The sequence below is a fragment of the Spermophilus citellus genome (assembly GCF_964194105.1).
Source record: "Spermophilus citellus genome assembly, chromosome: 18".
Taxonomy (NCBI): Eukaryota; Metazoa; Chordata; class Mammalia; order Rodentia; family Sciuridae; genus Spermophilus; species Spermophilus citellus.
The window spans coordinates 42,159,382-42,171,754 of NC_138200.1; the positions used below are offsets into that span (position 1 = coordinate 42,159,382).

The 12,373-nt window shown below is 44.7% G+C and overlaps 1 protein-coding gene across 1 annotated transcript in view; it reads right to left on the minus strand.

The window, feature by feature from the left end:
* CES5A (carboxylesterase 5A) overlaps positions 1 to 12,373 on the minus strand; it is a gene marked incomplete at both ends in the record, with an annotated part of 29,793 nt that overhangs the window by 12,009 nt on the left and 5,411 nt on the right. Inside the window, 6 exons of the mRNA XM_081274725.1 lie at positions 152 to 299; positions 3,250 to 3,318; positions 5,276 to 5,416; positions 6,721 to 6,825; positions 8,789 to 8,893; positions 11,135 to 11,288. Of these exons, the coding sequence (XP_081130851.1) occupies positions 152 to 299; positions 3,250 to 3,318; positions 5,276 to 5,416; positions 6,721 to 6,825; positions 8,789 to 8,893; positions 11,135 to 11,288 (722 nt within the window). The remainder of the gene's footprint in view (positions 1 to 151; positions 300 to 3,249; positions 3,319 to 5,275; positions 5,417 to 6,720; positions 6,826 to 8,788; positions 8,894 to 11,134; positions 11,289 to 12,373) is intronic.

A 12,373-nucleotide genomic window follows, 5' to 3' on the forward strand; every position in this document is an offset into this window, starting at 1 on the left:
AGGTATGGTTCCATCACAGACATACCAGAGAACTTCCCTCCGTGAGGGAACCAAGGGGCAGAGCAGGCAACTGGTCAGGAGACAACACAGAGCCCTGTGGCCACAGGTCTTACTGGGCTGTGTGCCTGGAGGGTGCTGTTCAGAGACTCACCTCTGTGATATTGAGCCGTAACTATAGCAGGGACCACAAAGAATACATCTCCAAGCAAGTCCAGGAGACTGTCTCGGATGTCAAGCAGGGAGTTCTTGTCATGGAAGTATTCTTTAGACACAGTGTACAAATATTGGGTAGAGATTTTCTGTAAAAAGTCATGGTTAGAGGAGATCCGGGTCAACAGATATGGCTGACACATTAAGCATTAGCCTGGGCAGGCATCATTCAGAATCATTGCCTCATTGAATCCATGTAGCCCTCCTATGATCCAAGTATCAAAATTAGTTCCATTTCAGAGAAGGAGACTGACACTTAGGCAAAGTGGTTGGTGGAACCGTGATTCCTCTAGAAGTCTATTTGCACCCAAATACCATGCTCCTAACCACAATACACATGCCTCTCTTCCATGTTTCAGAAAGAGTGACTCCTGAGCAAAACAAGCTACATCATTTGTGGGGTTTAGTGAAAAACGAAAATGTGGCAACAGCGGAGCACTATATCTCACGGAGGACCCTTTTTAATGCAAAGCCTTTTATGACTACACCTGCCACACATCCAGGAAACTGGCCCTGCTCCTAGGACCAGCACTGCCACTAGCCCTTTGCCATTTTACCTGAGCTAGATAGTCTCTTGAATGTATTTGAAGGATTGCCTGAGATGTGAAGACAAAAGCATGCTCCTGGCACAAAGTGGGTCTTCAGATCTGCTGGTTCCCCTGAGCCTCCTTCTTTGACCCGACACCAGCCTGCCTCAGTCTTCTCCCCCTCAACTTGCCCCAAGAACAAACAGTACAAGGTGGAAAGTAAACTTTCTGAGGATTCAAGGGTCTCCCTCATTGATGATGCTTTAGGGGGGTCCTGGCGCTCTATGGGATGCTGGACAATTTGCTGCATGTTACACTGCTACCAATAATTCAGTGGTATGACCCTTGGTAGTTTTCTTTGGAATTTGGAGGAGGCCACATATAACACACCTGGCAGTTTTGCTCAGAATCATTTATCAGGTCCTCAGAGAGATGATCATTTTTAATCTAGCCTAAAATGAGGGTGGGCTCTGAAGCAGATGTAGGCCACCATGAAAAGACCTGGCCACTTGAACCATACAGCCAGCAGACCTCGAGGTTCTGGAGACATCCACAGCGGGTAGAGAAGCTGTGAGGAGCCTCCGTGGAGTCCCCACAGATTCTCACAGTGTTATGCTTTGGGTATGAGGTGTCCCTCCAAAGCTCACATGTGAGACAATGCAAGAAGGTTCAGAGGAGAAATGATTGGATTATGAGAATCTTAACCCGATCGGTGAATTAATACCTGATGGGATTAACTGGGTGGTGACTAGCCACAGGTGGGTTGTGGCTGGAGGAGTGCCTAAATTGGGGCCGTGGCTATGGGGTATATACTTTGTAGGTGGAGAGTGGAGTCTTTCTCTGCCTTCTGATGTGAGCTGCTTCCCTCTGCCACACTCTCCCACCATGATGTTCAGCCTCACCTCGAGCCCCGAGGAATGAAGCCAGCCTTCTATGGATTAAGACCTCTGAAACCTTGAGCCCTCTAATAAACTTCTCCTCCTTACAGTTGTTCTGGTCAGATGGTTTAGTCACAGCAGTGGAAAAACTAAAACACCTAGCATCCAACCCTAGGGTTCTGAGCAAAGGCTATATGGTCTGCGTCAGAGAACTATTTACCATTTACAAAGCAACTCCTGCATTCTGGCAGGCTTAGGAGAGCCAGCACACCCTTCCCTTCCTCGTGCACCTTCCCACACAACCTACTCCATGCCCCTGGGACTTGGCTCGACATACCATCTCTGCTTGAAATGTCACCCTTCTCCAGCATTCCCCTGCTCTAAGAAATGGATAAATGACCATCTCCTCCATGAGGCATCTGCAATCTGGCCAGAGAAATTTCACCATCCAACTTATATTTTAAATATCTCTCAAACCAAACTTAGTCTCAATTCTCATTATCAGACAGCCAAGAATCCTCAAACATCCCTTGCCAAGCCTTAGGGCCTAAGGGATTCCTGCCCCCCCACCCCCGGGTTGGGCCCACTTAGTGGCTGGAAGGCACTTTCTAAAGTGGAAATGGAATCATTTGCTTTTCATTCTGCTTCCAGACCTTGGGAGGAAGTTCACCTTCCTTCTCAGCTGCGAACAGCTTCAAGCCTCCTCACCTGCTGCTGTCCAGCCCTCAGCTGATCTCTGCATATCCATTAGTTCCCAGGTGGTCCTCGGGATCTTCCCAAGCTCCTCTTACCCATGACCCTTTAAAATTCTTCTTTTCAGTGGAACCCCTTATGGGCACTAAAAGGCTCAGGCTCTGCTCTTCTTATGCACTGTCATGTCCGTGCACCTGACATTGCACCCCAGTGCCTAGGGAAATCCCGGGACATGTCAATAAATATTTGTTCCATTCATTCCAATCAGTGAATGAAATGAATCAGCACTGAGTACATGCTAAATAAATATTTACAGAAAGAAGGAAGTTGGAAGGAAGGAGAGAAGAGAGGAAGGAGGGAAATATGTCTAAAGTAAGACGTGATGCTTCCATGTCTTACTTGAGTGAATGGTTGAGTAATAAATGAATGAATGATTCAATGATGGTATGGCTGGAACATAGCATAATACCTAGAGAGCATGCAGTAAATATGGTTCCCTAGTCCCATGTGGGTTTCAGAATTCAGAACCTTTTAAATTTTAGATAGATAATACAGTACTTATGCAGTGTGTTATGTAACATGCAGGGGTGGGAAGCAACACCCCAACACCCACATTAGTATGCCCACATAGAAACATGAATAGTAAGATAAATACAGTGAATGAACATATTGGAACAAAAAGGCTTGGCCACAGATGAGTCTAGGTCAGGTTTAGCCCATAACCTGCCATTGAGTTATAAAAAGCCTTTGGATTTTTGGTGCCCTTTGGATTTGGAGAGTGTGGATAAGGGATTGTGGGCATATACTTAGTAAAGTTCTGTTGAATGAGTGAATGAGGAATATCTATATGCCAGTGTCTAAGCTCTAAGAATGTTTGTGCAAATTGGGATGAAGTTCCCAAATGGATTTCTGGAGAGCCACCACCATCCCAGTTCACTTACCAAGAAGGACTGTAGCAAGTTAAAAGCATGAGTCTTGTTGGAGCCTTTGAGGATGTCAGGAGTGTCCAACTGAGGAGAGAAGCAGAGTGTCTTCTGTGAGCCATTGGGTCTTCCAGAAATAAATCAGTTTATTCAAGACCTGAACACCTGACGCTGATGGGATGGGAGGAGCAGGAACCCTCTCAGCCCCAGGAGCTATGTAGCAGTCTTGGTGAGATATATAATTAATAACTTCTTCTTCTTCTCACATTTGACGGCCATTCCCTGTCTTACCCAGGGCCTTCCGGGGCCCAAGTGGCCACTCTGTAGAAAAGTCCCTGTTACAAACTGAGTTTATTTTATTTCTCCTCAAATTCATATGGTACCATTCCGCCAACACCTCAGTACTTGGCCATATTGGGAAATAGGACCTTTAAACAGGTGCTTGTGTTAAAATAAGGCTGCAACAGTGGGACCTCATACAGTCTGACCAGGTTCTTATAAGAAGTGAAATTCAGACACACAGAGATATGGAAATTGAACACATGGGACAAGACCACAGGAGGACAAAGTTAGAAAGCAGCCATCTACTAGCCAAGGAGAGCGACCTCAGAAGGAAGCAAAGCCACTGACACCTTGATCTTGGAACTATGAGATACATTTCTGTTGTCTAAGCTACTGAGTCTATGCTTATTTTGTTACAGCAGCCTGAGATGACTAATACAAGCCACAATTTGGCTTTGACACCAAGTTTCAAGAGAAGTCAGAAAATCTCAAAACTAGTGGTTTGTTATTCTCCTTCTAAAGACCTGTACAACCAGGGCCTCTGAGAAGCCACTAGTGGGAGGTAGTCAGCTTGGTGGTTGAGAACACAAGTGCTGTGGAGCCAGACAACCTGGATTTGAATCCCTCCCTTGCCGTGTACCTGCTGTGAACCTGAGGACTGACTTAACTCTTTCTGCCTTAGATGCCTCGTTTATAAAGATGGAGATAGCAAAGTCCCCGCAGAGCTGTGTTGAGTACTGAGTAAGCTGATATTTATAAAGCATTTTCAAGGATGTTTGGTATGTAGCAAGAGCTTCATGTAATTGTTTGTTAAATGATCATTTCCTGGCAATAATACAGCTTAAAACATCAGGGGGTAGAAACACTGTTGACTGATCAAATGAATTTCCTTGGTACCTTTTCTGTTGAAAATCTTGGGGGAATGATTCACCAGGAAGATATTTGTTCAGGAAACTCAGGGAACACCCAGTGTGTCATTCAACACATCCACAAACATATTTTATATACTAAAACTCCTCAGTGTACAGTAAGGATCTGGGATTTGGTTTGAGAGGGTTACCTATGCTCTCCATCAGCCAGGAATGGGTTTAACTGCAAGTTTATATGGAATATTTATACCCATGTAGGCCCTTGAGCTCTGCAGATATGAGTACCAATTCCCATTCCATCACCAGAACAAATTCCAATAGCCAGCATTTGCTGAGCACTTACTACATGCCAGGCTATTTGATGTGTACCTGTGAGGTGAGTCCTAAAATTAGCCCTAGAGATGAGAGAACAAATGTTTAAAGAGGCAGAGCTACTCACATAATGTCACAAAGCAGATAAGCAGAGAACTTGGCATTTAAAGACGGGGCCTACATGCATAAAAACGATTCACCACTGGGTTCTTACAGGACTCAGTTGGCTCTCAAAGCAAGTCCACCTCATTTACTTGGCCCTTCTAAATGCAGCCAAAATTTCCCTTTCTACTTCTCCACCCTGTTGTAACAAAGCTAGGGAGACTAATGCCAAATACTAGCACCATACTGTTTGGACTTTCCATCCACTGAAATTATAAACCACATACACCTCTCTCATTTATATTACCCAGCACCTGGTATTCTGTCATAGCAACCCAAACAGATGAAGAAGCCCTCTTTCAGACAGATTATCACCAGGTACATGGTGATGGGCTGTAGCCCACATAACGCTGTGTGTCATCTATGGAAATGCCAGCCACTGCTGAGGTGGCTGCAGGGAGGACAGTCAGGATTCTCACCATGGGCAGCAGGAAGCCACACTCGTGGTTATTGACTCCAATGATAGAAGGAATTGTTTTATATGTTTTGCGAATCAGTAGGTCTAGAGGGTCTTCAGGAAAGAATTTACCATCAACCACTCGAGTGAAATGTTTTGCTTTCTGCAATAAGAGAAGAAAAATCAGCATCTATTCATGTTCACAAAATCTGCTGTTCCCAAATCCTAGCCACACTAAACAGATCCAGTCAAGGAGTGGTCAAAATGCATGAAAAGAAAAGGAAAAATTGGCCCAGTCCAATGCATTAGTTTCCGATCAGCCCTGCCACTTATTTGGGCAGAAAGGCTGAACTTTTCTAATTTTTTTTCTCATCTACTAAATAGAAATAACAAATAGACAAATAAATACTAAATAGACAAATAATGACTTCGTACAGGATTTCTCAAAGTGTGGTTCTTAAACCAGTGGTATTGATATCATCTGTGAATTTGTTAGAAATGCAAATTGGCAGGCCTCACTCTGGGCCTCTCACTTTGGAGGTGCAGCCCAGAAAACTTCTTGTGGCAAATCCTCCCAGTGATTCTGAGGCATAGCCAAATTCAGTGGGAAAAATGGGGAGGGAAGGGAATAACCTGGACAGTAGGGATTGGTACAGCCAACTTCCTGAGATGTCAAAGCACTGTGCTGTGGACAGGGCAGATATTTCTTGAGTCTCAGAAAGCAACAGCTGACTGTGTTCATAGCTTTGTTTGTTTGTTTCTGTTTTGGGGAGTCAGGCAGAAAAGAACACATGAAAGAGCTCGATAGCATCAGGTCAAGGATATATTACTCATTCACGGGCTCTAGCATGCAGATATTCAACACATGCCAAATAATTAACATGTTTGAATTTGATAGATGATTGCCTTGATCTTTCAAGGACTAGCAAAGATTATCAAAATTGGAAGGGACATAAAACATCATCTAGTCCAGACTTTTCCATCCAGTGATGGAGAATTTGCCAACAGTCAGCCAGAACTGGCTTGAATATTTTCAGAGCTGGGCACCTCCCTGCCTCTTAAAGGAGCCTGGTCCTTTTACAGACAACTGAGGTTTTAGAAAGTTCTCAGTTATAGGAAACCAAAATGACCTGGTAATAGACTCTCAAGCTCTTGAGGTCGACTTTAGCCTCTGGAAGCATGTGGAACACGAGCCGTCCATCTTCCCAGGCAGACACCTTCAATGTCTTAATGATGACCCTTGTATTTTGCCGGACCTTTTCCAGGCTAGGCAGTACCCTTGTCCCATCAAGTTCTTTAAGTCACCTATATGTGTTCTATACCCCACATTGTTCTTTACAGTTATTACCACGAATCCCCACTTTTTTTTTCCAAGTCCCAAATCAAAATAAATAACAGAGGGGTAGGATTTTCCATCACTCCATTCAAAGCACAATCCTACCCTGAAACTCGCCCCTCCCTCATTACCTGGCTGAGATTCAGCAACTCCTCAGGGGATTTTGCCCTGAGGCACTTCAATAGGGCCTGGGAGTCCGAGGCATTGGAGCCACAGGCTTCTGCAATGATCTGCATCTATTTCCAGAGAAGGAGCAGGTCAGAGTATGGCACTGAAAGCATCGACCAAAATGAAAGTTGGAGAGTGTCTTCTGACCAGCCTGCTGCCCTTCCCCAGCCCCACACATTTATTTGGAAGGTATCATTAAGTGTATATTTAGTCTCTGGCCTGCACTTCCTGTCCTCTTTAGCAAATACTAGAGATGGAGACTGGGATTTGACAGCCCATGGCTGTGGACTGGAATCAAGATTCCTGGTCCACAGAGAAGTCAGTCTTGTGAACTCAGCTGCATGAGCACCAGGCCCCAAATGGAGCCAGGAGCCCCAGGATTGATGTGTGATTTTGAAAGCTCCTTTGTCATCAGCTGAGGCACCATTCTAGATGAATGCTTGGCTTGTCAACTCTGCTCAAGCCCCAGCTACCCGCACAGCCTGCAGCTCCTGGGCTTTTTCCTGTCTCTACAGACCAGGGTCACTCCTTCTTCTTCTTCTTTTTTTTTTTTTTTTACTTTTTTCCATGTTTTGTATTTAAAATTTTGTGTTTGTTTCTATTTACTTTTATCCACTCATTCTTTCTTCAAGGCCCAAGTCCTTCCTCTTGAAATGTCTTTTCTGTCAGACCATTGCATCCCCCGCAAACCCCTTCTTCCCACAACCTCCTGTCACCCCAGGGATCCCCCCACTTCCTTGCCTAGCTCATTGCTAACCACCTTTTTGCCCTGTCATTGAACCCTCCATAATTGTAGAATTTGTCCTTGCTTATTCTTCTAGGAGTCATGGATACTCTGAGAATTCAAGGTAAGCTGCAAATACTTTAGCAGGGGAGAGTGCACAAGCGTCTAAAGTCTTCATACTATTGAAGCATTCAAGGACCACCTCCCACACCTACCCACAGATACCAGGTTAAAAAAAACACCTGTAATAAAAATAACAGTCTTCTCAAGTTTTATATATCCTTTCCTCACTGATAAACCCACAGGGCCTTGGGAAAATAGTAGGCACTCAATCAATGTTTCATAAATGAATAAATACATGTGAAAACTGAAAGTAACTGTGTCAAGAGTATTTTCACAATTTTGTGATTCCACATTTCTGTGTTTTGAGTTCACTGTTATTGGTTATGTGGTATTTAAGAAAATGCATTCTATATGTCAGGCACAGTGGTACACACCCATAGTCCCAGCTACTCGGGAGGCTGAAGACCAGAAATTGAGTCCAAGAGTTGAAGACCAGAAATATCCCATCTCAAAAAATATATAAAAATAAAAAGAGACATGCAACTCTAAGATGATTACTACTCGGGGGACAGCTTCATAGCTTGATGTTTGATTAATGTGTGTTGAATGGGCCAGTTCATCCAATCACCCCTTCATTCATTCAGCAAACATTTTTGGTTGCTTAGTATATACCAGGCATTATGCCTGAGGCATGAAGAACAGAGAAACCTTGTTCTTCAGGTCCTTACTGTATAGTAGGGAGCTAAGACAAGATGACAGATAGCAAATATTGGGGACATACGCCCCACCTCAGCCCCTTCAAAATTCCATGCCCGACACCAATGGTCAGTCACAGTGTTATTTCCCATTGAGCTGGAAACAGCCTCAGAATCTTTCTTAACACAGTAGTCTACACTGCCACTCCCTATAGAGTAGAGTAGGTATAGAAGATGATCTGCATAGACTCACAAAACTGAATTATGTCCTTGGGGAGAGAATAGTGGACAAGATGTGAGACCTGTAATACACACACACACACACACACACACACACACACACACACACACACACAGTGCGACAGTTGCATTGAGTATCTGGATCCCTTTGCTGCTGAGCCAGGTCTTCCATGGAGGAACAGGTCCCACTGAGGCCAACACAAGGTCCTTGGGCATGGCCCATGAGAAAAACCAGGCACACAATGAGAAGGTGGCTTAACATACACCAGATCTTAAGCTGGGGGCAGGAGGCGTTTACCATATACCTACATCCTCCTTCCTCTCCACATCCTGGGACTTCAGGTATGGGATGATGGCCACTCCACTCTCCATGATGGCTCTGTGGAATAAGCCATTGCTCATGGGGGACAGAATCTGGAGAGAGAACACAGGACATGCAGGGAACATTATCCTGGGGATCCCCACCCATCCTGCACACCATCCATCCTTCCTGAAGGGCTCTAACCTCAGAGTGGGAGAAAGAGCCCTGGTGTCAGACTCAAGAATAGATGTGAAGGTTTGGGCAAGTTCTTTAACCTCTCTTGGGCTCTGGTTCCTCATAAACATTTCATTCAAACATTCTAGTACATGAGTTCCAGCTCCTTCACTTCCCAGCTGGGTCATTTTAGACAAGTTAAGAATATTTCTTGGGCTGGGGATGTGGCTCAAGCGGTAGCACGCTCGCCTGGCATGCGTGCGGCCCGGGTTCGCTCCTCAGCACCACATACCAACAAAGATGTTGTGTCCGCCGAAAACTAAAAAATAAATATTAAAAAAATTCTCTCTCTCTCTCTCTCTCTCTCTCTCTCTCTCTCTCTCTCTCTCTCTCCTCTCTCACTCTCTCTTTAAAAAAAAAAAAAAAAAAAAAAAAGAATATTTCCAAGTACTAGTTTACTCCACTGTTGAACTGGAGTTGAAACTGAGCCTAGATCACAGAACTGTTGTGAGGAGGAGGGGAAATAGACAATTTAGAAGTCTTCATGCAGTGCCTGGTCCAATTTCACTCATGAAGGGGGTTGTTATCATATAGGTAAAGTTAGGTTAATCTTGTCTGCATTAAAAGGCAACTTTGAAGATATAAAAATAACTTAAATATTGTCAAGGTCTATACAGCAGAAGCTTTCTTAACCCACTGCCATGTAATCAATTTCTGTAACTGACATGCTAATTTATGCCAAGGAAATGCTGGCCACTCAGAGCCACTGGGCCTTCTTCTAGCACCTCTGTATGTTTCTGTTTGCTGAGCATCAGGTGTGTTTGCTCCCAAACTTGTTTTGTCAATTGCACTTGTTATTCTAATTACATAATTAATGAGCTCTCATGGAAACCATTTGGCTACACAAGTAAAAAGAAGACATTATATCTGGGAAGAAAACCTTGAAAAAGATGAATGGCCAAAAAATATCTCTGTCACCCTAAGTATAGACAAGAGAAGAGTAAAATAGTTGGGAGGAAGTAAAAAACCTCCCGAATGTGCTGCTGCAAGACTACTTTGCCAACATCTTTAAGCTTACATTCATTGTTAATAAATGAAAACTGCACACACCTATAATCCCAGAGATTCAGGAGACTGAGGCAGGAGGATTGCAAGTTTAATCAATATCCTGTCTCAAAATTAAATTTTAAGAAGGGCTTGGGGTTGTAGCTCAGTGGCAAAGGACTTGCCCAGCCTGTATGACATCCTGGGTTCAAAATCCAATACCAAAAAAAAAAATAATAAAGATCAAAGAAACTGACACTGCAGTTAGAGGGCCATGAACTCTGCAGGTGGCTCATGCAAGACCATCTCTGAAAAGATCATACCCTAGCTAGGCATGATGGTGCACACTCATAAGCCCAGCAACTTGAAAGGCTGAGGCAGGAGGTTCACAAGATCAAGGCCAGCCTCAGCAACTGAGTGAGGTCCTGTCTCAAAATCAAAAATAAAACAGGGCTAGTGATGTAGTTCAGTCATAGAGCTCCCCTGGATTCAATCTCCAGTACTGCAACAACAACCAAAATCATAAATAATAATAACAGCACTCTATATAAAACCATTGGTGAGGGATGTGCATCTTTGTCTTTTCAATTAAAATAAAATGTTCATACGCATCTTTTGTAATTTCATGCTTAGCTCTGTTTTTCTACTGAACAATGCTATGGTTTGGACTATGGGTGGATATGGTATTGGAAGCTTGGTCCCCAGGATGGCAGTATCAGAAAACTGGTATCATATGGAAGCTTTCAGAGATGGGGCCAGTGGGAGGTCACTGGCAGCCCTGCCCTTGGAAGGGATTAAGTCAGTTCTCACCAGAGGGTTGCTATAATGGAGCAAGCCTGACTCACCAAGCTCTCTTGGCTTCCTGGTTTGAGATGTAAGACTTCCTCCTACGTTCGCTTCGGCCATGATGTGATGCTGTCCACCACCCTTCCCAAAGGCCCAACCAAGGGGGCTGCCTGATCCTTCATTTTGAGCCTCTGAAACTGTGAGCCAAATAAACCTCTTACTTTATACAGGAGCCTGTCTCGGGTAGTTTGTCAAAGTGAAGGCACCAATTAAATTTAAGTCAGTCATTATCCTCACTCTTGTAACCTTCCCCACCAAGGTTCACTCAAGTCACAAAGCAGAAAACTCACCAGGCCAGAAACACTTATGGCTCCAGCTGACTCTCCAAAGATGGTCACAGAACCAGGATTCCCACCAAAGAACATGATGTTCTCCTGGATCCAGGATAGAGAAGCCACCTGGTCTTTGAAGGCCCAGTTCCCTGAGGCATGCTGGTCCTGTGTGCTGGGGGCAAGAGGCAGAGTGAGAATTTTTAGTCGGCCACTGGTTCTTGCAGCCCCAAGTTCTCAGAGAGCCTGTGGGCAGGTGTCAGCTGGGAGAAGCTGGGGAAACCAGGCCTAGTTCTTATCCTTTGTTGGGATTTGGGTTTCTGTGAGAACTTGGTGAAAACTATGCACCCCAGGAAAAAAGAAACATACAATGTTGAAACATGATTCCAGAGAATTCCTAGGTTCCCTGAATCCCTGGAATCCAGAAGATTCCCGCTGCTGAGACTGATCTGTACCAATTGTTCAAGGTCTTCCTGGGCACAGAGATTCCAATGAACGGCAAAGTTAGTAACAATAATGGCAATCACCACAGAAGCAGGGTATGTCTGACACTGTTCTGTGGGGTTTGTGGCTAATTCTGGTCACAATCTGAGAGGCAGATAGTTCTGCATCTTTTCCTCTTTGCCTCTCTAGGCCTTCTCTGCCCTGTTCCTAAAAGGTGGCCCTCTAGGACTTTCACAGGCCAGACTTAAGCTGTGTGCTCTCAGTGGAAGGCTTTGACAGGTGCCTGAGGGTGCAGTGGAGAGATCTGAACATTCACCACACCACTCTGTTCCCTCCGCATCTGGGGGGTGCCTTGGGCAGTGGCCACATTTGTCCACAGCCAAAGCTCATGCTCATTTTCTTTAATGAAATGTGGGAGCCTGCCATCAGGATACCGATGGACATAATCTCTCTCAAACAGACTAGGAAATTCAGGCACCGAGGTTAAATCCCCTTGCTAGAGAGAGCTAGAACGTTGGAGAGTTGGGATCCAATGAGTCTGGCCCCAGAGTCCATGCTCCTAACCACGCCCCATGTCGCTGCCCCTGCTGCCTGTTTCCCAGAATGAATGAACAACTCTGAGGGGATTGTTCTGAGGGTACAAGGGAATATGCCACAGAACCAAAAACATCCATGCAGTGCACACCGGAACCTGAGCAATCTCAGGATCACTTTTTTCTCCCCTGAACTGACCCCCCTTGGGTTCCTTTCTCTGCCTATGACCTCTGGGATGGTTCTTCCTACACCTGCTCACTCACAGATCTCTCCAAGACCTGC